Genomic DNA, 26,424 nt, shown 5'->3' with positions numbered 1-26,424 from the left:
ACAACCTCACTCGCCCTACCAAAACCCTAAAACAAAAACCACTCAACCAAAGGGAAAAAAAAAAAAAGAGGAAGCTTTTGCCCTTTGGTTTAAATCTAATAGAAAGTTGTCATTTAGAGTAATGTGCCAAAAAAAGAGAAATTCTAAAGTACCTATACAGTGTTCTATTATAATTCAATGGCTTTTATGTATTTGACATGTTTCCCAAATTTCACCAAAGCTAAATGACTTGAGAATTCCTAACTTTGACTTTATGGCAGCCTGGGAAAGTTTTAAAGGAAATGTCATAAAATTATTTTAAAAAATGAAATTCTGTTTTCTGTAATTCTGGGCTACTTCCCTCCAGTAGTAAACACAAACTCTGGAAAAGTGACTTAAAAAAGCAACAGAATGGCTAAAAAGAGACTCCCCCCCCCCCCAAAAAAAAGGAGGGGAGTCAGTGTGCAGATGAATAGATTGGACTGCTTGAGATTCTATATTTAATAGACTTTTGCCTGAGGGCAAGTATCCACAGGGATATCCATATTCTAACAAGTTTGAAAAATCAAAAGAGAAGAGTTTTAGGGCTACACAGCAGCTGGAACATGGAAAGAAGTCTCTGGGAAGGAGAGAAGTACATAGGGGGCACTTAAATTTTGTTTATACACCATCCAAATATAAGACTCTCCCCTGAACTTGGACTCAAGAGATACCAGATGTTCTTACCACAGAGGTCAGAGTTTAGAGGTTAAATTTGCCCTGTTAAACTGTTAAGTTAAAATCAGCATTGTGGAATATATCTTTCATAATATATTGGATGTAGTCCATAATTACTAGACATATGGAGAATAAGAGAAATGTGATTCAAACCCAGGAAAAAGGCAACTAATAGAGATTGAGTTGGAATTATCTATAAGAATTTTGAAGTTGTTGTTATAAATAGCTTGCGAAGGAAAATATGCTTGTAATGAGTAAAGAAACTGGAAATTGTAGTAGAGAAATAGAAACCATTTAAAAGAACCAGATAGAAATTCTAGAACTAAACATGTTATCTGAAATAATTTTCTAGATGAGCTTAATAGAATATTTAAATATGACAGAATAACTAGTCCATGAACTTGAGATAGATCAAGAGAAATTATATAATCTGAAGAACAGAGAGAAAAACTAAGGAATGCTTCTGTGATTTGTGAGACCTGTATCAAAAGGTTTAATACATTTGATTGGTATATTGAAGAGAAAGAGAATGGGACAGAAAGATATTAAACAGAAGCTGAATTTCCAAATATCTTGAAAAATGTAAACTTATAGATCAAGAATCTTAGTGAATCCCAAGGAAGAGTATGCAAAGAATGAAAATGCAAAGGAAACCACAGTAAGGCTCATTATAGACATACAAACTGCTGAAAACTAAAGATAAAAAGAAAATCTGGGAAGAAACTATAGAAAATCATATACACAGGGGAATAGCAGTAAAGTGTGCCATTAGAAACTGCAGTGTGTCTGATTAGAAACTGCAGAGGCCAGGAGATAATAACATATCTTTAATGTGCTGAGAGGGGGGAAGCCCAGTCCACCTAGAATTCTGTATCCAGCAAAAATACTCAAGGATAAAAGAAAAATAAACTTCAAAGGCTAAGAAAATATTTTCCAGCAGACCTGCATTTTATTTAACACTAAAAGAATTTCTTCAGGTTGAAGGACAATGATACCCGATGGATATTTGGATTTTCAGACTGAAAAGAAATTTCAAGTAGGTGAGTGAGTATAAAAAAGCCTGTTGGGGCACTTAGGCGGCTTAGTCCGTTAAGCATTTGCCTTGGTTTTGGCTTAGGGGCATGAAATCTGAGCCTTCTGTCAAGCCCCCCCTAAGTATGGTGTCTGCTTGGGATTCTGTCTCTTCCTCTCTTCCTCTCCCTTCCACTCCCTTTGCCTCTCCCTTTACCCCTTGCTCACCTGTGGTCGTGTGTGCACTCTCTCGCTCTCAAATAAATAAATAAAATCTTAAAAAACAAACATGTTTTTCTCTTAATTCATAAGACTGTTTACAAGAAAACTATGACAATAATGGGATTTATTTTATACTTAGAGTTAATATATATGACAGGTCTACCACACAGGATAAGCAAGTGGTATTAATGGTATACAAATCTATGTAGTTTCATGATTCTTAAATTTTACATGAAGTGGAACAACATTAATTTTAACCCCTAAAAAAATATTCTTTTTCTCTTATAAGTTTGGGATTTTATTTAACTAATTTGACTTTGCATTAGAAATGTCAGTATAAACTAATGTTAATTTCTGTTAAAAAAAAAATGTATGCTCCTCTAAGCTACTGACTGAATTATCTAGAAACAACTCATAGCAAACATTCTTAGTGCCCAGCTTATAATTCTAAATATTATTCCCTAGAAAATTGGGATTTAATTTTACTTTTGGGATTTAATTTTGCAGTCTTTTAAATTGTAGAAAACAATAATGTGGCCTCAGTATATGAGGTACACTAAATTTATTTCCAGTCCACCCTCCTCTTACTTCTCTATTAGCTGTGCTTTGGAATATGATAGACAATAGTACCATATGGCTATATAAACCTATTTAAAATCGAAGTTAAAAATGCAGTCCCTCAAGTACATTTAATCATATCTTAAGTGTTCAGTAGCCACATGCAACTAGTGACTGTTGCATAGTTCAATTAATATAACATTTCCAACACCACAGAGAGGTCTATTGGATAGCTGACCTGGAAAAACCACTAAGTAAATGCAAAAGATATAGCTAAAATAAAATTCTAAAAATAATCCCAAAACACAGAAAGGGACAGAAAAGGGATGGGAAAAAAGAAAATAAATGGGAAATTGTAGCCCTAATCAATAATTGTATTACATGTAAGAGACTAAAGAGTTTCAGAATAAGACCCAAATAATATGCTGTCTCTAAGAAATTCACTTTAAAGAAAAAGACGCTGGTAAGTTGAAAGTCAATGAATAGAAAAAACAGAGGAAAAATATACATTAGAAGACTTGCAGTAGCAGTATTTAATGTCAGAGACATAGAAAATGAAGTAATGTTGGATTAAGAAACATTTGAACATAATCTGGTCAATATATCAGGAAGATATAACAACCATAAGTTAGTTATGGTCCTAGAAATGAGATTCAAAATATATGAAGTATTAAAATAGCTTAAGGAAGAAATAGGCAACTGTATAGTAACAGTTGAAGATATTAACATTCCTCTTTTAGCAATTGGTGTAACATCTTTCAGTCTGTTCTCAGGTACATGATATGAATATCGCTAGTCATCATTTGATCTAATTGTTCTTTATAGGATACTATATTCAGTGACTGCAGAACACATATTCTTTTCAAGAGCACTCAGCATGCTTACCAAGAGACTTGCTGGACTAGAGTGTTAAGTCTGCATAAATTTAAAATGATTGGAATAATACAAAGTGTGTTCTGAGACCACAGTGAATTTAAGTATCACAAGCTAGAAACTGCAAAATCTGAAATATTTGAAAATACACTTCTAAATTACACACAGCTCAAAGAAGTCATAAGGGAAATCAAATATTTTAAAGCAGAAAATAAAATAGAAAATTTGCAAATGTATCTGAAGTAGTTCTAAGAGGAATATTTAACTGTAATATTTATATTAGAAATACCTAAAATTAATGAGTCAGGTTCTCACTCTAAGAAACTGGAAAAAGAACAGATTATACCCAAAGAACATGGAAGAAGGGAAATAATAAACAAAGCAGAAATCAGTGAAGCAGAAAAAAGACAAACAAGAAAAGTAACAAAACCAAAATTTGGTACTTGCAAATGATTATTAAAAATAATAAACCCCTGGCTAGAATCATCAAGAAAATGAGGGACCCAAAATTAATCAAGAATGAAAGAAGAGTTTCACTGAAGATCCCATAGTTAGGGGAATAATGAAGGAATATTACAATCAGCTTTATGCTATAAATTAAAGTAAGATAAAAATGACAAACTTCTTAAATATGCTTACCAAACTGACCCAGTATAAAACAGAAAATCTGAGTAGCTATGTTTCTGTTAAAGAAATCAAATTATTAAAAAACTTAACATAGAGAGCCACATGATTTCACTGGTGAATTCTATGAAACTGTTACAGGAGAAAGAACACCAATCTCACACAAGTTTTTTCACAAAACAGAGGTTGAAGAATCAATTTCTAACTTATATGAGGAGGCCAGCATAATATTGATGTGGATGAGAAAAAACTGTTACAAAAAAAAAAAAAAGACAAATTGGAGTATAGACTTAAATATTTAACAAAATATTATCGCATTGCATATAGTAATATAGAAAAGGATCCATCATTTTTTATGATCAAGTGGGGTTTATCCCAGGCAACAGACAGTTGGTTTCTTATTCTAAAATGGGACGATAATTCAGTATAATAATAGAATAAAGAAGACTCATATGATGATTTCAGTAGACGTGGACACATCATTTGGCAAAGTTTAATGCCCATATTTGATAAAAACTCAGCAGATTTCTTTCAATCTGATACATACTATCTATCAAAAACGTGAATCTCATATTTAGTGGTGAAATATTGGACCTAAAATCTGCTTACTCTTACCAATTTAGCATTGTATTAGATCTTAGTGTGATAAGACAAGGAAAAAAAAAGGCATACAGACTAGAAAGATGTAAAACTATTTAAAATGGTTTGATTACCTTATCTCAAATTTGCCTTTTTAAATCACTTTCTGATTTCTCTATTAGACACTTAAAAATACATTTTTGGTATAATAAGTGTTGTTGATATCTCATTCTTAGAACTCTGAATCTTAATTTCTTTTTTCCCAGTATTGTCTACCCTCACAACTGTTTTCCTTCATAGCTTTCTATCTATAAGGTAAAATGAAATTTTCATTACTTTTCTGGAAAACCTTTGTTTTTTTTTCCTAAAGGATAAAGTTAGTGCTCATTAACATAGTACATCTCCTGCCTACCTGCCTGCTACTTTGCAGTCACAGCTCTTATCACCTCTTGCTTTGCTGTATAATGTGATCCTCCCAATGTCCTTCCATCCCTCTCCATAGTATGGTACCATCAGGTAATTTAGAGAACCATTTATTTTTATTTTTTTTTTTAAGATTTTATTTATTTATTTGTCAGAGAGAGAGAGGGAGAGAGAGCAAGCACAGGCAGACAGAATGGCAGGCAGAGGCAGAGGGAGAAGCAGGCTCCCTGATGAGCAAGGAGCCCGATGTGGGACTTGATCCCAGGACGCTGGGATCATGACCTGAGCCGAAGGCAGCTGCTTAACCAACTGAGCCACCCAGGCGTCCCTATTTTTAATTTTTTAAAGATTATTTATTTATTTATTTGACAGAGAGAGCATAAGTAAGCAGAGTAGCAGGCAGAGGGAGAGGGAGAAGCATGTGGGGCTGGATCCCAGGATCCTGGGATCATGACCGGAGCCAAAGGCAGATGCTTAACTGACTGAGCCACCCAGGCACCCCTGAAGAACCATTTTAAAGGCTCTAATAGTGTATTTGTCCTCTGTTACTGTGTGAGTCCTTGAGGGCAGGTACCATTCCTTTATTCATTCATATTTTTACTTTTAGCATCTGGCATAATTGCCAATAAGCAGCTGGTGTTAAAATATTTTGAATTAATAAGTGAATGGGTGATCATTTTCAACCTGAAGGAGTTTTATTTCATAAAAAAGTGTTTGATCTTGGGTAATTTTAAAATGGTTTAGTCTCAAAATATATCAAATATTTAACCTTTAATTAGTTTCCTTACTATTTACAAAGCCTTATTTTCTTCAAGTCATGGAAGTAAAATGTTTTGTGCTAATATAAATTTTAGGATAATTAATGTTTGATATTAGCAACATCTTATGATGTTTTTATGGGAACTCATGATTATGTTATAAATATTTTCTTAAATTCTGCAAGTGTTTATTAAGACATCACAATTTTGCAGTATGCTAATGTTTTTAAAATATGCTCATTTATGAAAAATGCTTTTTTTCTTCTAGAAACAAGCTGCTGAAATTTTCCCATGTTTCTTTAAAATTGTTTAGTTTGTTCAAATATAATTACAAAATTATTTTTACCTTATGTTCTATATAATTAGAGTACCATATCAGAAGTAATCATGATTCTATGTGGTCTGAATGGTTTTATTTCTTAGATGAAAGGAGGAAGTTTCATGTTTTCCTATGGAATTCCTCATGTGCAAATAATACAAAAACTCTCAGTATAGTATTGATATGTGATTTGTAAAGACCATTTACCTTTTTTTTTTTTAAAGATTTTATTTATTTATTTGATAGAGATCATAAGTAGGCAGAGAGGCAGGCAGAGAGAGAGAGAGGGGAAAGCAGGTTCCCCACGGAGCAGAGAGCCTGATGTGGGGCTCGATCCCAGGACCCTGGGGTCATGACCCGAGCCAAAGGCAGAGGCTTTAATTCTCTGAGCCACCCAGGCGTTCCTAAAGACCATATACCTTGATGGACAGTGTCAGATGTTAAGATGAACATTTATTAAGTTTCCTGTAATCCGTCATGGCTACAGTAGATGGGAATGATATTTTAAATAAGACATTTATAATTCTAAATATTGGGTTAATATTAACATTTATAAAATATTTCCATGTTTAAAGCATTTTCTTTTTTTTAACTTATTTTTTCATAAACTAGATGAATAATACAAATATGGGATCTATCTTAATCATTTTTGTGGTAAACACCTTGATGATTAGTGAATTTTTCCTAGGTGGTTTTGTAGGTGGCCATGAACTTTGTAGTTTCCCTGCAGTTCATTTTATGTATAATTAATTGACACATTCCTTAAACATCCTTTTCTTGCTACCACTTTTTGTTTTTTCTCTATAGTGAACAGTTTTTGCATAGTGTTCTTTAGTTAAGCATTCAGTAAGTGGTAACTAGGTTATTAAGTTTAGTTATTCTACTTTATAACTTTATTGCTATACAAATGACACTAGGTTTAAATCAGTAGTATATAGATTATTTCCTTAGAAATACTTTGAAATTCCATCTTCATTTTGTGGAATATTCATGGAAAGAAAAGGAAGCTTTTAAAGAGTTCATTTTTCTACAGCAATGTTTGTTAAGACCCACTGTGTTAAATATATTCACTATAACCACTGTTATTTGTTAAGGAATATTTCATTTGGCATAACAGGGGTGGAGGTGGGGGCAAGATGAACTGAACCTTCCAAGTCCTCAAATAAAGACTGTGTAGCATAGGTGCCTTGTTAAATAGCATTTGATTATGCTGGGATCTGTAATGAGTAACCTAGCCTGAAAATAAGAAAATATTGATTAGTTCTGCTACCAGCTATCTAATTGCGTGTTTTTGGCCAAGTCGCTTAATTTCTCTGGTCCTTACGTTTTTTCATCTATTATGTGAGAGATCAAATTAACTTCTTTTAAATTTTCTCATGTTTTGATTATAGTGAAAATTCTTAATTTGATTCTCAAATTTTCTGAATCCAGTGAAGAACTTTTAAAATGGTAGGCAGAAAACTTAGTACTATTGTTACAAACAAGTACAGTTAATACAATACAAATGAAACATACAAGTATTGGCAGGATACAGGGTTTCTAGAGGTGAATAGAGTTCAGTAGAAAGCCTTCTAGGAAAAATGTGGCAAGCTTATGAAGTGGGATAATGAGTAAGTGGGAGGGCTGGAGGAATATGTTGTTAGGATAAAAAGGTTTGCATATGTGGCAGTCATTTATTTGAAGGAGACCACAGGCATTCAATTGACTGAAGTAGTGACTTCCTGCTAAGGAATAATGGAAAATAAGGCTTTTGACACTGTGAAGCTGAGAAAGGTGTCACTTAGTAAAGTGCCTGAAAGTCATGCTAAGTTAAGCTTCTTGTGATGGGTAACCACTGCATGCTTTTGTGTAGGGGATCCAAAGAATGAACTGTGCCTGAGAAAAATATTCAGGTTGCTTTTAGTAAAATGAAATGAGAGTAAGAGCTTAAAACTTCTTGGAGAGATTAACTTGTTAAGATTACACCAGAAAATGAGCTGGTTTTGATAGGAAAAGCCAGGGCTTTTAAAAATTAACTATAGGGGGTCACCTGGGGGGCTCAGTTGGTTAAGAGGCTGCCTTTGGCATGGGTCATGGTCCCAAGGTCCTAGAATCCAGTCCCTCATTCAGCTCCCTGTTTTGTGGAGAGCCTGCTTCTCCTCCCCCTCCTTCTGCCTGCTGCTCTGCCTACGTGCGTTCTCTCTCTGTCAAATAAATAAATAAAATATTTAAAAAAAAATGACCTATAGGGGTGCCTGAGTGGCTCATTCATTAAGCGACTCCTAGGATCCTGCGATCCAGCTCCAAGCCCCACATCGGGCTCCCTGCTCTATAGGAACCCTGGTTATCCCTCTCCCACTCCCCCTGCTTATCCCTCTCCCACTCCCCTTGCTTGTGTTCCCTCTCTCGCTGTGTCTCTTTCTGTCAAATAAATAAAATCTTTTAAAAAATTAAATTAACTATAATATTTAGGTTAGTTGGATTTCCAGTGAATGTAGTTAAAGGATAAAGAAAGCCTTGTGGCCTGAGTGCAAGAATATTTAGAATTTATTATCTTGCTCCAGAGCCCCACAGTGTTACTCTCTTGTATTTCTTATGCATCAGTTATAATAATGCAAATAATAGAAGGATGGGTCATTTCATTTTTTCCTCTCAAAACCAAACTTCTCAAGAGATACAAGGTATTTTAAAACATTTTCCAACTCCTATATATTCTGTTACAATTGTTAATGCATTGTGAGCACATATTGCTGATGTTAGCTATTTGGTACTTAGCAGGTATATATTTCACATTTATGTGGATTAATTAGGCTTATTTAAAAAATTAGCCCTCGTAGTCGTACTCCTATAAAACTATATCATGGATGTGGTTGAAAAAATGCACCATTTAAATGACAGTGTTTTCTTTCTTCCCTGCCTAGTCTTTTTTAGGATTGGTGAACTTGTTACCTTATCCTGCTGTTTATGAGCTGGTAGGCAATCAAGATCTTCCTAATAAAGCAGAATATTCTCTTCGTGAAGTCCCAACGTGTGTTATTGTAAGTCATTTTTTTAATATCTTTACCTTTTATAAATGATACTTGAGATTTATAGTACAGTGCAGTTTGACAGAAAAAAGGAACATTATTTAATGGTGTTTAAATGCTGATTTGATTTATTTACCCATGGAATATCAGCTCCGAATTATCTGTGCATGGAATTTTTGATCCAGGTCATCTTAAAGTTACAACACCTCTTGGAATACAAAGTTAATGCTTCCCAATCAGGAAAGAAACCTGGCATTAGCAGAAATATGTACATGAATGATTTTTAGATGGTTTATGTTATTAGTCACACCAGTGTTGCTTCTTCATTGGCCAGGATAATTAGGATTAAACTATATCCAAGGAGTCCAATGTATTTTCTGCTTGTATTTTAATGAACTACATATTACTGCCCCATGAGGGCAGTATATACATATTTATTTGAGACTTTTTCTATCCATACTCCCAAATGGGTAACTTGTTTTAATCATTTAGAGATATTTAGTTCCTCATCTTTAGTAAGTTTATGAATTAAATACACAAAATATGTGTTCATGCATTCATAAAGAATTATTTAATTAACACTGAAATTCTATTAACCATTCTTATTTTCTGGTCACTTTGACTTGTAATTGTTTTTTCTATAGTTTTGCTCATTTGAATACTTTTAATTCTTGTTAATCCTAAACATTTTAATTTTTTTTAAACTTTCTCTACTTTGTAAATTTTTTTATAATTTTATGAATGAGATATAAAGATAGGTACTTCTAGGGGCGCCTGGGTGGCTCAGTGGGTTAAGCCGCTGCCTTTGGCTCAGGTCATGATCTTGGGGTCCTGGGATCGAGTCCCACGTCGGGCTCTCTGCTCTGCGGGGAGCCTGCTTCCCTTCCTCTCTCTCTGCCTGCCTCTCTGCCTACTTGTGATCTCTCTCTGTCAAATAAATAAATAAAATCTTAAAAAAAAACAAGATAGGTACTTCTAATGTTGAATTTTTAATTTATATTCTTTTTTCTTTGAAGTGTTTCAATTTTACCTTGTGCTTACTTGCATCTTGGCATTTGTGGACTTCTCTTCCTCTGCCGCCTATCATCCAGATCGATCTCTTCCAATAGTGTAATTTTAGTTGTATACTGACAATTCTGACCTATATGGCTCACCTGACTGTTGAATCTGTACTCAGATTTATACCAGATAATGGACATCTGGAATACTTACGAGCATCTCAGTCTTACCACTTCTAGAACTGAATATAATTTTTTTTTCTACAGTTCCATTTCCCGTTTTCTTATCTCAGCATATGGCACCATCATCCACACAGTTGAGTGAGCTAGAAACCTGGAAGTCATTGTTGACTTCTCTTTCTGTATATGGAGTTAATCACCATGTATAGATTTTTGCCTCCCTAATAACCACATCTTGTTTACTTTTTTTATTTCTATTAAAAACATCTTAGCTCAGACTGTCATTTGTTGTCTAGATTACGTCAGTGAGATCCTAACTGCTTTTTTTCCCAGTTCAACCTATAATTTATCCTCATGCTGATTTATTCTCAGAGTGGTCCTTTAGAAATGAAAACCAGATGCAGTAATTCTATTTAAAATATTTTCTGATCTCCCTTTGCCTCCATGTGTAGCCATGTTCCTTTGCATGACAGACAGCTTCTCCTTGTTTTTCAAAGCCTTTTTTTTTTTTTTTTTTCTTTTGTCTCTTTTCACCTTTCACTCTATGACTTCCAGGGTAATCAGACAAGTTTCTTCCTTTCTCTGGGGTCTGAAGCTATCTAACCTTGCCTTTTGGCTAGATAGTAGTATCTCCTCATTTTTCATGCTTTACTCTTTCTGTGAGGTCATCTCATAGGTCACATTATTGTATAATTACTTTTGCATTTGTCTCTCCTAATGAACTGTAAAATCCATGAAGAGAGGAACTATATTTTATCTTTGGCCAAAAATGTCTTGCTGGTTGTTTTGTTTTTCTTTTGCTACTGTGAGCATGGTAGGTTCTCAGTAACTTCATTGTTTTATTAATCATTTGATAGGCCCTAAATGATGTTGGCCCTTCTTAGGCTTTATTCAAAAGAATATAAATTCAGTATCTTTCTGTTTTCTTTGGGAGTCCTGTGGCAGGAACCCTAGGAAGTTAAACTGAGGAAATGTGTGTGTGCATGTGCATATGTGTTTGTACATGTATTTACACAAATTCATGGGTGGACTTTCTTTTGTGGATACTTTCAAACTTTCATTTAAAATGGTCTAGTGAACTCCCATATACCCAACACTAAACTTTAGCTTTTATCAACATTCTGTTGATATTCTTCCCTCTATTCCACTACTCTTATACAGTTTCCTCCCCTTTACTCCTGCATTTTTTTTTTTTCCTGGAGAAGTATAAAGCACATTTTAGGCATAATGCCAATTTATCTGAATAATTTAGTGAATAAATTTAGTATGCATCTCTAACTAATAAGGACCCCTGGGTTTTGTTTTTGCTTTTGTTTGAATTACCTCTTTGTAAATATCTGTGGCTAAAATCATATCTGAAATATTGGCTATAATCCCTTAATATTATCTAATATGTGGTCTATATAGAAGTTTCCTTTTTCTTAAGATGTCTTTTTTTTTTTTTTTTAATAGTTGGTCGAGTCATGATCCAAAGAAGGTCCATATGTTTCATTCAGTCATTATGTCTTTTATGTCTTTTTTCTAAAACAGTTCTTTCTTTGTTTCCGTGTCATTGATTTATTGGAAAAACTGGGTTATTTGTCCTGGGTTGCATTTATTCAGTGTTTCACTAGGAGATGTGAAATGGTGATTCTAGTTCTGGCATTATTTTTGTCCTTGACTGGAATTACTTAATAATAGAAATCCTGAAAAACTTTTTTTCAGGAATGGCAGAATAAATACTTGACTATTTATAAATCCTCAGAGTAGTGAATTGGTCTAGTAATCTCCAAAAGTGATGTTTTGTTATTATTATCATTATGAGCTTCTAATTTGTATGTGTATATGTTTCAATCCAGTGTGGTTAATCATTATTGCTTTTGATAATCAAGATATTCCTTGGCTATGGAGTCCTTTTCGCATGTAATTATTTCTGTTTGATATATTTCTTTCTCATGTAAGATGTTCCAGGCTCATTGTATACATTTTCTGGCTCGGTCCTGGAATCAGCCATCTTCAAAGAATTGTTTCTTTTACTAGGAATTGTTATTTAGAAATTATAACCTAGACGCTAGAAATGTTCCTTGTTTAGGGTTGTCATTATTTTTAGCCATTTCAGTAGACAGTAAGGAGAGCATTTTTTTTTTTTAAGAGAAATTCATCATGAGCCTATATTGTATTTTTTCTTGTATTTTTCTCTTTCACAGAAAAGCTTGGTTACTAATGACATGAACAAAACTACTCATTTGCTTTTATTGTACAATGTACATATAATAGTTTCAGAATAAAATAAGATTAATGTGTGCATATTGATATTTCATTTCAGTTAGTTTTGTTCTTAGGATGTATGCCACTAGTGATTTACAATCAAAATACTGTGTTTTAAAAAGTTACTTAAAGTAAGTAAATCTCGTTCTGCCTGGTTATGCCACTAACTTGATAGATTTGTTTTAGAATGTTCTAAATTGAGAGGTTGTTTTACCTTTTGTATTAATTTTTTCTTTTCAATTATTACATGATTAATGTTCTTTTAAAATTTGTGACTCCAGGGGCACCTGGATGGCTCTGTGGGTTAAGCCTCTGCCTTTGGCTTAGGTCATGATTTCAGGGTCCTGGAATCAAGCCCCGCATTGGGCTCTCTGCTCAGCAGGAAGCCTGCTTCCCCCTCCCCGCCCCGCCTGCTGCTCTGCCTACTTGTGATCTCTCTCTGTCAGAGAAATAAATAAAAATCTTAAAAAAAAGTAACTCCAGTATGTAACAAGGTATATTCACAGAATGTGCTTGCATATTAATCTCCCTTTGTCCTTTCTCTGAGTATGTATGTTTTGATCTTCAATATAATATCCACTAGCTCCATGTAGTTATTTAAATTTAAATCAATGACAACGAAATAAAATTCAAAATTCTTTACTTTAAGTACTATCCACATTTCAAGTTTTCAAGTGCCCATTAACCGTAAGTGGGCAATGGCTACTATGTTAGATAACACAGACGGAGAATATTTCCATCATTGCAGAAAGTTCATTTTTATAACATTCCCTTATAGCTAACACTTTTTGTTAGTTTTTGATTTATCCTTCAACTGTTACTTTACAACTTTTACTTTAAAAAAGTATATATATTTTTTCCCTCCAGACTTAAGCAAAAGATAGTATGCTTTAAACACTGTCCTGTCTCTGCATTTTCTCTTATTTAAAAAAAAAAAATTTGTTTGAGAGAGAGAGAGGGCATGAGGTGGGCAGCATCTCAGCATCTCTGGGATCAGGACCTGAGCTGAAGGCATACTGACTGAGCCACCCAGGCACCCCTGCATTTTTCTTTTAATTCTGTGCCTTTGAGATTACTGCACACCAGTATATAGAGCTCTGCCCTTAACCCTTTTTTACAAATGGATGGTATACTGTTGTGTGGATGTGTTGTGTTTTTATTCACCAGTCATCTGTTGGTAGACCCCTGGATTCTTTAAGGTTTTTGTATTATAAGTTATGCCAAATTAATAGTTTGGTTTATATTTATTGTACTTACCAGTATGCCTATATATTTTTTTCTACTGTTGTATAACAACTTGCTACAAATTTAGCATATTAAAACCACCCATTTATGAGCTCACAGTTCTGTATTTCAGAAGTCTGGCACTGTGTACCTGGGTTTTCTGCTCAGAGTTTTATAAGCCGAAATCAAGATGTTGTGTAGGCTAAGTGCTTATCAGGAGGTCCTGGGGAAAACTGCATTTCCAAATTAATTGTGGGTAGACTTCAGTTTCTTAGGTTGTAGGACTAAAGTGCCTGGCTTTCTGGGGGCTGTCAGCCAAGAGTTGCTCCTGGGGCTTTGTCCTGTGGCCCCCTCCATTTCAAATGTGAACAACCTCCCTCCTATCAAATCCCTTTCATGCTGTTCTTCTGTGAACAGCCCAAGAAAATTATTTTCTTTTAAATGGCTCTTGCAGTGATATCAGAGCCACTCAGATAATCTATTTTAAAATCAATTATGGACTTCCGCAAAAATCTCTCATAGCAATACATGCATTAGTGTTTAAGGCCTGAGAATCTTGAGGCCTCTTAAATTCTGCCTACTATAAGTATATTTGGGCTAGATTTCTAGAAGTGGGATTGCTGGGTTGAAAGGTAAATTCATATGTAATTTTAGTATATATATCGCTAGATTTCTATCCATAAGGAGAAATCGTTCTGCTTTCCCTTAAATGAGATATAATAGTTACTGTTTTCTAACAATCTCATTAAGTTGTTTATGTGATCAGAGATGTAGATATCTGACCGGAGGAAAGTGTTAATGTATGTTTTTCTTGTGAATAGCACATTTTTTTCTTATGCTTAATGGCCATTGATGACTTCTCAATGGTGTTTCAATTTATTTTTAATAATTTTCTATTTTCTTTTTCTTAGTTTTGAGGAATTCTTTATATTTTAGGGATATTAGACCTTAACTTCTCATGATTTCGTATCAGGTATCTACCAAAACTCTAGGTCCTGCAAACAACTCTCAAGTTGTACTTTAGTAAGTTAAAGGTCAATAACAAAATATTCTGTTTTCTAATATTTCTAATATTTCTAATATCTTCTAACACATACAATCTTTGATTGCTCTCCAGCCCCTTTCACTTAATTTGCAGCTATATAAGTGATGTATTAGGTAGGACCTCTTTAGTTATTGGAGGAACTCACTTTGAATTAGTTTCAGCAGAAGAGGATATTTATTGACCTGCATAAGAAAATATATTTGCTCTAATAAACATCTGCAGCTTGTGTAGAGTCATGATGTGGGAGACAACTGGGAAATTTGGATCCCAGTACTGGTGACAGGAGTATTCCCTGTTCTTAATAAGAGGTGATAGCTGGTTATAGTTCCCTTTGCATAACCAAGGAGTGTAAACAGTGAATCAACCTAAGGGAGAACTTGCTATTTGTCAGAGCTGACTAAAAGTGAGATAGGCTACCTTGGGATTCTGTGAATTCCTTATCTGGGTTCTTCTTGGTGGAGATACTGCAGATCAGATCCAAGAACCTATTGGATGGTTGTAGCACATAATCTTAAGCTCTTTTCAACCCTGAGAATATGTTTGCAGTATTTAGCATAATGCCTGGCACACAGTAGGTGTGCAGTATATGCGAAATTAAATATTTGTGGACTTCATTGTGCCACAAGAGCAAAGAACAAAACAAAAAACGAGGTCAAGTAGAAATAGAACTTCGAAGGTAGATTCACATTTGTCTGTCTGTCTGTGTCATCTTGTCCTGTTACTGCCTATTTTGGCTTTATTGAAAGCTATGCATAGTGTAGTGGTTAAGAGTTTGTATTCTGAAGCCAGACTGCCTGGATTAGATTCCCAGTTCTGCCTTTTACAAACTGTGTGACTTCAGACAAGATGAACTTTAATTTTCTGTTAAAAGAGACCAGTAATGTTCCTGTCCCAGGGTTGTTGTAAGAATTAAATGAAATATAAAAGTTCAAGTCACTGCTTGGCAGATAATAAATGCTATAGAATTGCCTGGTATAATTATCATTAGTGTTTTCTTCTCCAGATGGTGTTCTCTATAGGAGAGTACACAGGACTACCCGTTACTTTATACTGACATCTTCACCATTTCCCCTTGTTGTTGTTTTCTAGGGCTGTCATAACAAATGACCACAAACTGGGTAGATGACAACAACAGAAATTTATTCTCTTATAGTTCTGGAGGCCAGATGTCTAAAATCAAGGTTTTAATAGGGACACATTCCCTCTAAAGGCTCCAGGAGAGGAATTCTTCATTGCCTCCTCCAGCTTCTGGTTGTTCCAGGCATTTCATGTCTTTTTGCTAACATAACTCCAGTTCTGCCCTCCATCTTCACAAGATTTTCTCCCTCATCTGTCTTAAATCTCCCTCTGTCTTTCCCTTCTAAGGATACTTGTCACAGTCTCAGGGCCCACTTGGGTTAATCCAGAATGATCTTATCTCAGAATTCTTAATTACCTAGTTCAAAACACTCTTTTGCCAAATAGGGTAACAATCATAGGTTCTGGAGAGTAGGATGTGGACATATCTTTTGTTGGGGTCACAGTGTAACTCATTAGGTTACCAAACAGGACAGTGGCCTTTTCTCTCCTTCCCTCCTGTAGGCTGAATGTGTACCCCCAAAATACATATGTTGAAACCTAATCCCCATGTTATTTGGGGGTGGGCCCTTCAGAAGTGATTAGTACCTTTAAAACATATAGACTCCGGTTTGCACAGTGGCAATATCGTAGCCAGTGAGGTTTATCCGAGGTGTGGTTATGGATAATTGAAAAACAATGGACTCTAGAGAAATCTCTTACCCCTTCTGCCATGTGAGGGCACAGTGAGAAGATGACTATCTAAAAACTAGAAAGTGGGTCCTTGCCAGACACAAAATCTGTTGCCTTGATTTTGGACTTCTCAGCATCCAGAACTGTAAGAAATAAAATTTCTGGGGCACCTGGGTGGCTCAGTGGGTTAGGCCTCTGCCCTCTGCTTGGGTCATGATCTCAGGGTCCTGGGATTGAGTCCTGCATCGGGCTCTCTGCTCGGCAGGGAGCCTGCTTCCCCCCGCTCTCTCTCTGCCTGACTCTCTGCCTACTTGTGATCTCTCTCTGTCAAATAAATAAATAAAAGTCTTTAAAAAAAATAAAAAAAAAGAAAGAAAAGAAATAAAATTTCTGTTGTTTATAAGCCACCCAGTCTATCGTACTCTGTTACAGCAGCCAGAATGGATTAAGAGCCCTCTCACTTGGAAAATCCCAAGGAAGAACCTTAAAGGTTGAGTTTTGTTTGAGGATGTTCATGGGCTAACCAGTCACAAGCCACTCCTAGTGGTGCAGGTGCAGGAGTATTGGCATTATAACTGATCTGTCCCTTCCCTTGCACTTATCCCTTTCTGAAGTGAAAAGAGGTAACACACACATGACCATTGGGACACTTGTAAACAGCAGGCACTCAGGCATGTATGTATTTGTGTGAATGGATATTCCTTTGTTTTCCTAGTTTTGGTTTCATTCTGGCCTACTAGATCACTGAGTGTATTTTCTAGTTGGGCAGTATCCTTTAAAAAGAATTTCAGACTTGTTTTTGTTTTTTTGAGTCCCAGGCCTTACTTGCCACTAGCTCGTTGTTAGGAAGATGCTGCTTGATTTAGAAAACCGATTGCCTTATTGACACATGTTTCAGTGCTTAGAAACTGAAGTTCTCTATAAGGTAGGCTTCCCAGGAGTTTCATTTTCTTCTCTAAGTGGTGATCCATCAATGTAATCCTCTTTAAAGAACAAATTATTTGCTGTAACATTTGTTCTCTGAAAATGCATTATCATTGATAGATCACTGCAATTATCTCTATAGCTTGCTGGTAGATATTTTACCTCTTTATTCTTAAAAGTCTAGTACTTAGCATTTGGAACTAGAACTTTATAGAGTCCCCAAGTGTCACTATCTGTCAGAGTCTGAGCTTAGTATCCAGATAGTTGGACAAATTTCAGTCACCTATACTAGTAGTATCCTACTAATGAAGAGAAGTCCAGAGTAATCCTTCCAAAAGCTAAGATCATAGAACTGATGGGCAGATTCTCTTTTCTCAGATAAGAGAAAGCCAGTGATACATAATTCTAGATTAATCTGTGAAGATTATGATAAAACAGATAATTTCTTAAGTTATTTTTAGCAGTAAAAATATCTACCTGTTGAAGAAACACCTGGCAAACAAGTTTCTCCATATATATGGGACTACTTAATAGTATCCAGGTGCCTAGACAAGTCATGGAGAGCTCCATGGCTTTGTCACTGTGCCTAATCAGGACTGTCAAAGGAGAAATTAGGAAAAGGAAGAGAGTGGATAAATTATTGAGAATCTGAATGTGAAGCTGGGAATATGAATGGATTACTTAGTTCATGTTCTATCATAAAGTTTGAAAGAGGAGTGCCCAGCTAGAAGCAGACAGAATGACAGATTTTACGATGGCAAATCTTTTATTCTTCATGTTAGGCAGTTTACATGATGTTTGCTGATTATGAACTTTGTGTCAGTGCTTACACATTTTTACAGGCTGTCCGTATAATGATAATAATGCATGCATTCCTAAGTGTTAGGTATAAACTTTTTACTCTACAAGTTGGCACAAATCCAGTTTTTACTATGCTTGGATTTGTATTTTTCAAATTTTGAAAAGCTTATTTCCTCAGCCTTGCAAAGTCATTTCCATGCTTCTTATTTATTTGATGATATGACATTTGTATTATCATCCACGTAGACCTCTGTAGATATTTACTCCCTGGTAAAACCTTCCTTTTACCGTTGGTCACAGAAATGTCTTCCATTAGAACTCACTGGGGTGTAGCAAGTTTCTTGGTCAAGGAATGAACAATGAGAGACAAGTATTCATCTATGAATAAATTTCTTAGGCTGAAACCCGAAGAGCTATACAAATCAGGGCATTCTAAAAGAAAGACTTTTATTTTTATTTTTTTTTTAAGATTTTATTTATTATTTGACAGACAGAGATTACAAGTAAGCAGAGAGGCAGGCAGAGAGAGAGAGAGAAGGAAGCAGGCTCGCTGATGAGCAGAAAGCCTGATGCGGGCTTGGTCCCAAGACCCTGGGATCATGACCTGAGCCGAAGGCAGAGGCTTTAACCCACTGAGCCACCCAGGCGCCCCCAAAGAAAGACTTTTAGAGAGTGCTCAAATTGCATAGTAGGGTTACATTGTCAGGGTTTGGGATGGCTGGTGGCACCTGGGTCCTCAGGTTCTCCCTGCACTGCATCATGATTTTTAAGCCTGGCTATACATTGTAACAACTTGGGAATCTTTTAAAGGTTATTAATGTCAAAATCACACCCCCAAGGATATTGACTTAATTGGTCTAGGGTAGATAGAGCCTGAGCATTAGTCATATGTGTATATGTATATAATTTTTTTTTTAAGTTCTCTAGGTGATTCCAGTGTTCAACCAGGGGTTGGAAACCCTGATTTACATAAGCAGAGACTATCAACAAAGTTTCAGTTACTAGATCAAACTATTCAAATCCACTGTTTCATGCTTCACATTTATAGATTTCATATTGTTTTTCAAAGTAGTTTACATTTTTTTTTAACAGTTTGGTCAGTATTTAGCTGGTTGTATAAGTTGCTCACACAGTACCAGAATGAGGTAGAAATTAGTGATTCTCCACTTTGGCTAAACATGAGATGACTTGTTTCACAAACTTTAACAAATCTTAATGCTCAGACACACCAAGACCAATTAATTCAGAATCTCTAATAGTGAGACTTGGGTATTGGTAATTTTTTTTTAACTGCTCCTTAAGTGATCAAATATAAAGCCAAGTTTGAGAACCATAGATCTTAATCTTTTTTGAGTTATTATTATTATTATTATTTTTTAATGGTTCCAGTCAACCACAGTCTCACTCTAAGTCTTTCTTTTTTCAGGATATTATAGATAGACTTATAATTTTGAATTCAGAAGCTAAGATTCGTTCTTTATTCAACTATGAACAATCACACATCTTTGTCTAAGGTAAGGCACTAATTTTATTTGAGGTACATTTTCTGTCTTGCAGAAACGGTTAAGCATATGTTCTACTTTCAAAAAGTATTTAAAATGAGCTAATTTTAAAGCATGTTTAAAAGGTAAATGATAACTTTATAGACAAAATAAATACAGGTATTAGGTTTTATATAATCGCTTTGTCTACCTTTAGGTTCTGTATTAGTACCATGTCTTCTGCATTTGTTTGATTTATATTACAAATGCCTCTTTAAAAACAGGCATTTTTTTCAGATTCTTCAGTTTACTCAGGAGTCAACTGGGGCTTCCCTGTTGTTGGTATTTGATGGGACTCCTTCTGTAGTAGAGACTTGAGAGAGGCCTGAAAATGCATGATCTGTCCTGGAGACTCAATTATGCTCCTTGATGTTAACCGTTACTCCTTAACCTCAGTTTTTCCAAGCTTTAAACTTTTGGTCATATATAGACCTATAATTTGTTTTCCTACCTATAAATTACCACTTTTAAAACTAGCTGAATTAAAGCCATTTTCCATTTCACTTTGTGATTTGTTTTGTTTTTGTTTCTGTTTTTCCTTTCCACTAGCAAATACCTTTTCAGCCAACAAGGAGGGCGTCAGTGAGAATGCTTTACCTAAGAGATAAAGCGGTCACTTTTCTAAAATTAGAATCTCTGGTGATGGTAGTATATATTATAGATCTTAAACTCAAACTTTTTATTTTTTTTTTTTTTTTACCATTAATAGCTGAGTTTCTTTTTTGGACTTTCTTGTTCAAAGAAGGTAGAAAAACTGTAGCTATTTTAGTTCTTCATGTGTCCTCTATCTCAAATGTATTTTCACATTAAACTTGTCATATATAGCATCAGATACATCATATAGAAAGCGATGATGAAAAATACTAGGAGAAATCTACTCAGTAGAACTTCTTCTGCATAGCAAGTATATTTCTGAGTTTTGTAGTTATAGAATATAGATTCTGGCTTCTTTTTAACTGATATAGTGAGTGAATTTTTTTTTTTTTTTTTGTATAAAGAACAGTATTTTTCCTAATATTTTTGTTAAAAAAATAATAATGGGATTTTAAGTCATGTAAAAAGCCATTCAAGAAGTAAATGCCTCTGGGAATAAATATATTAATTTACATAGCATGTGCTTTTTTCAAATGTAGTGCAGTATCCAAATGGAGTCATTCTGTTCTACAGGAGAAAATTTGCCATCGCATTGTCTATATGTGTAATAGTGTTGTGTAGTATGGTGGTTAGATTAGCAACATGGATTCTAGAGTCAAGACTTGCTTGCTCTCTACTATTTGTGTGAGTTGGGATCTCAGTTATTATCTGTAAAATGGAAGAAAATTGTATTATTTTCCTCATAGAACTATTATGAGAATTGCGTAAGAAAAACTAGAGGACTTACTGACAGTGCCTGGCATGTAGCAAGCACTATAAAATGCTCATACTAGATGTAGTAGCAGTATTACTTCATGTGTTTCTTTATATCTTCTTGTTTTTATGATTTTTGTGTTTAAACTAGGAAGTAAGTTTTGTCTTCATTCTTTCAGTACCCAGTAGTCTTCAACATGCCACCAAGTAATTTGCTATGTTTCTCGTATCAGCAGTAAGAGAGAGAAAAGACCAAATCACTTTCTGAGGAAAAGTTTGTATTTTATTTTTTGTGGGTTTTAGCAAGTTTTTCTTTGACATATGTTTGTTTCATTGTATTTCAGAATTCATGCTCATAATATTCAGTTATATTTTTAAATCATACTTTTGAGGTTAGATAATTTACTGTCTTCTACTAATTTTAGTCTAGTGTTGGTCATTAGGGCCCAATAGTGATAATTTATATCATGCCTTTGTATTCTATAAATCTTGTGATTCTCTGTGTTTTGAATTCTTACCTGTATCATTTTCTTTACTTTCTACAATGGTTGTGTTTCTTTTTTTTTTTTTTAAAGATTTTATTTATTTATTTGACAGACAGAGATCACAAGTAGGCAGAGAGGCAGGCAGAGAGAGAGAGAGGGAAGCAGGATCTCCGCTGAGCAGAGATCCCGATATGGGGCTTGATCCCAGAACCCTGAGATCATGACCTGAGCCAAAGGCAGAGGCTTTAACCCACTGAGCCACCCAGGTGCCTCAACAATGGTTTTGTTTCTAATTGTACCTTTATTATACTGTTCCCCTCAATAGTTCATCTCATGAATGTTTTTGCCTTGTATACTTTTCACTGCTTGTCCCATTCACTTTTTCCCCCCTCTGAATAACAGTAAGTTTAATACAGTTTCTGTAGGTTTGCCACAGCACTTAGATGAGGCTAATGCAGGGCTCAGTGAAATGTGGATTTTCATTTTTTAATAGTATCACATTCTCTGTAAATTTCAAATTATTTGTTCAGATCCTAAAAATCTTGTATCGTAAATGACTAATATATAAGAAGGTTGCTCCTTTGATTAGCCCTCCTATCCTCTTTGTTTCTGCTTCTAGCCTGTCCTTTTTCTAATTTTGCTATCTGGGTATAGACGTGCCTTCACATGTTTCATCTTACGATGAAGCACACTCAAAAAGAAATTTCTCATGACCTCCTGTCTCTGAAGTCACTGTCCTGTTTCTCTTCCTCTCACCATACTAATTAATCTGTAAACTGTCCCCACTTGCTCACATCTCTTTACTTCTCAACCCACTTAGATTTGACATTGACTTTATAACTTGGTCAGAATTATACATCCTGCTCAAGTTGCCTGTAGCTTCTATCCTGATGAATGTAATAGATTCTTCTCTTTTTAATTCTCTTCTACTGTAACTATCAGCATTTGACATAGTAGATCATTCTAAGAGTTCTCTTTGCTTCTATGAAAACTTCCATAGCTGTTATTTTTTTCTCTTTTGCATTCTCTTAGCACTCTCTGGAATATGGAATAATTGGGACTTTGTCCCAGTTGCACTTTTTTCCTCTTTGTTCCACCCCAAGTTCATCCACTTACATCTTTGCCTTTAAATATCCTATATGGCAGTAGGTGCCCCATAGTTTATATCCCTAACCTTAATCATTATTTGGAGCTGCCACGTTCAAATATACAACTCTCTCTTGATGTCTCAATTCATACATTTCTCAGACATCTAACATGTCTAAAACTGAACTTTTGGGTCTCCTCCCACAAAAACAAACAAACAGAAATAAATCTGTTTCCATCTCATTAAGTGGCCTAACCAGTTATTCAGTAGCTCAGTCTTGAAAGTCGTCTTAACTTTTTTTGTTTGCTTTTCAAAACAGTGATTTATCTTTATTATAAAGAAATTAACCAACACAGGAAACTAAATTATAACACATTAAGTGACATTCTTCCTAACTCTGAAAGTAACATTATTTTTAAAAGTTTTAATTCCAGTGTAGTTAACGTACAGCATTATGTATTAGTTTCAGGTGTACGATATAGTGATTCAACAGTTCTGTACTTAGTGATCATCAAGTAAATGTATTCTTAATTCCCTGCACCTATCTGAAAGTAACATTATTAACATTGAGGAGAAATATTCTGGACATCTTTCTCTGCATGTACAGACAGAAGAATAGATATGTGGAGATTGTTTTATAAAAATGGAATCATAATAGAGTTTCCATTTTAAATTCTAACTGGATTTTATAGGAAAGAAAAACTAGTGAGACCGAAGAAATTGCTGAATTTCAAGTAACTGGTTTTTTTTTGTTTTGTTTTATTTTGTTTTTCACTCCAGGGGTAATTATTTCCCCAGAGATTCCTCTAAGTTTAAGAAAAAAAGATTTTGTAAAACATTTCAAGTGATTTGGACATTATATTTCACTTTTATACAGTATTGATTGACTCTCTACTATGAGAGATGAGGACATTAATGCTCTCATTGGCCTCCCATCTTCCCTGTGTCCACCTGTGTTGAAGGATGGTCTTCTATTGTTTCCTAACCTGCTTTCTTAAGTCCTCGATCTTTCTTACCTCTCTACCCAAGAGGGAGATTAAACTAATCTAGGTTGCTTAGTGTAGTGACATGAGATATGCAGCACTTCTTTAATATGGCTGCAGATTAATATTTATAATTTGTTAGTTTACTCTTCTCTACTTCATTTACTCTGCCAATATTTATTGAATGCTTGTTATGCTCTGTCTTAGATGTAGGGGATGTAATGATGAGTAAATAAGATGTGCTCGTTCTCTTTAACCTTACTGCCTAATGAGGAATCAGATGTTAAGGTAATAAAAAAGTGAGGTAATTAATGCAGAAAAGAAACACATCCTTATAAAACTCCCACCTTCCCATTTTAAATAACTGGGAGTTCATACTTCCTTTTGTGGCTTTTATCCCTAAAAGCCATAATATCCACATATATCACATATATCCATAATATATCTACACCTTTCCTATGTTCATTATTTTCCACCTTTCCTCAGCCTGAACTAATGCTTAATAGGTTAGACTTCTTATCTCCTCAATCACAGTGTTTAGTATTGCCTATATACCTTTATTTTTGTCTTAAATATTGCTTTCACTTTTGTTATCTTATAAAAACTTGACTCATCCTTCAAGGCAGAGGTTGCTTTATGAATTACTTATTCCATGACTTATGATAGCATACTTGTCTTTTCCTCTGTGTCTTTGCCTTATAGTCATTTCCACAGATTTGGTATTTATTTCTCATCCTGATAAAACTTAAACTTACTAAGGGAATATCATTTTCTTTGACTTTCATGTCCACCACATTGCTAGGTACTTTCTGGTTATTTGGTTAACACTTATTTGCTAAATCTGTTGGTTTTTTAATTTGTTTAAGAAAGCTGTACATTTATTGAAAATTTTGGGTGCAAATTATTTTCTTGAACATTGTCTTTTACAGACAAAAATTAAGGCACCTTCGGGTTCTGATCCTCTATAATATCTTCTTTTCCAAAGTTGAGGCTTAATAGAGATATATAATTGATATATATCTGTTTCAGGTTACAACATGATTCAATATTTGTGTATATATTGTGAAATGGTCACCACATAAGTCTAGTTAATATCTGTCACCATACATAGTTAAGAACTATTTTTCTTGTAATGAGAACTTTTAAGATTTACTCTCTTAGCAACTTGCAAATATACAATGCAGTGTTAACTACAGTCACCATGCTATACATTACATCTCCATGACTGATTTATTTTTTAACTGGAAGTTTGTTTTTGACTCTCTTCACAGATTTCCCTCACCACCCACTCCCCTCTCTGGCAATTACCAGTATATTCTCTGTATTTATGAGTTTGGTTGTTTTGGAATTACACATGTTAAATCATACAATACTTCTTTCTCTATCTTATTTCACTTAGTATAATGCTCTCAAGGTCCATCCATGTTGTTGCAAATGGCAAGACCTCAATTTTTTAATGGCTAAATAGTATTCCATAATATATATACTACATTTTCTTTAGCCATTCATCCATTGGTGGACATTTAGGTTGTTTGCATATGTTGGCTATTGTACATAATGCTTTAGTGAACATGGATGCATAAATCTTTTCCAAATTCATATTTTTGTTTTCAGATCAATACCCAGAAGTGAAGTTGCTGGATTATGTGGTAGTTCTATTTTAATTTTTTTGATGACCACCATAGTGTTTTCCCAGTGACTGCACCAGTTTACATTCCCACCAACAGTATTACTATTCTGATAGGTGTGAGGTGATGCTATTGTGGTTTTGATTTGCATTTCCCTGATAGCATCTATTCATGTAGCTATTGGCCATCTATATGTCGTCTTTGGAAAAATGTCTATTCAGATCCCCTGCCCACTTTTTGAATTGGATTAAAAAAAATTTTTTTTTGGTGTTATGTAAACTCTTTAAATATTTTGAATATTATAAACTCCTTATGAGATATGATTTGTAAATATTTTCTCTCATTTAGTAGGTGGTTTTTTCATTTTGTTGATGATTTCCTTTGCTCTGCAAGTTTTTGAGTTTGATATACTTCCATCTGTTTATTTGCTTTTGTTGCCTTTGCTTTTAATGGCACATACCCTGGAAAATTTTGATCCTGCTCTCATGGCTTACTAATTTAAGCTCTTCTTAACCATCTTTAGGTTAGAAGAATGTTAAGCTCATGCCTACATTATTGCAGTATAAAAACTGTATTTCATGGAGAAAGATTTATATCATTCAGTATTAATATTTTATATGAAACTACAAATTAGGTTTTAATTAGAGACTCTAGAATTGCTCATTTCTAGCAACTTAAATCTTATGTAGTAATTCTTCATTAAATATACACATTAAAATTTAATATGGTTAAAGAAATGTTAATATAGTTCTCCTATAACATTCATTCTTTATTTGAAACTAATGTGGCATGTTGTTGGTTTTCTTAAAAAACAAAAAACGAAAAGCTCTGAAATCTTTATTTATAGAACACCTTTTAAAATGCATCACTTGCTATTTCAGTTATTTTATATTTACGCACAACAGTAAATTATATACACAGTATAACAGGGTTTTTGTTTGTTTTTGTTTTTTAGATTATTTATTAATTTGAGAGAGAGAGAAATCAGGGCAAGGGAGAACAGGAATAGGGAATGAGGGGCAGAGAGAGAGGGAGAAGCAGGCTCCCTGCTGAGCAAGAAGCTCAATGTGGGACTTGATCCCAGGACCATGGGATCATGACCTGAGCTGAAGGCAGA

General features: G+C 34.5%; 1 protein-coding gene across 1 annotated transcript in view; it reads left to right on the top strand.

Annotated features, from left to right (window-relative positions):
• TBC1D32 (TBC1 domain family member 32) overlaps positions 1–26,424 on the top strand; it is a 238,219-nt gene that overhangs the window by 85,856 nt on the left and 125,939 nt on the right. Inside the window, 2 exon segments of the mRNA XM_047733941.1 lie at positions 8,964–9,080; positions 19,663–19,743. Coding sequence (XP_047589897.1) covers positions 8,964–9,080; positions 19,663–19,743 — 198 coding nt within the window.

Source organism: Lutra lutra, chromosome 6, assembly GCF_902655055.1.
Source record: "Lutra lutra chromosome 6, mLutLut1.2, whole genome shotgun sequence".
Taxonomy (NCBI): domain Eukaryota; kingdom Metazoa; phylum Chordata; class Mammalia; order Carnivora; family Mustelidae; genus Lutra; species Lutra lutra.
The sequence above is the reverse complement of the archived record's forward strand: the minus strand, read 5'-3'. Positions and strand labels throughout refer to the sequence as shown.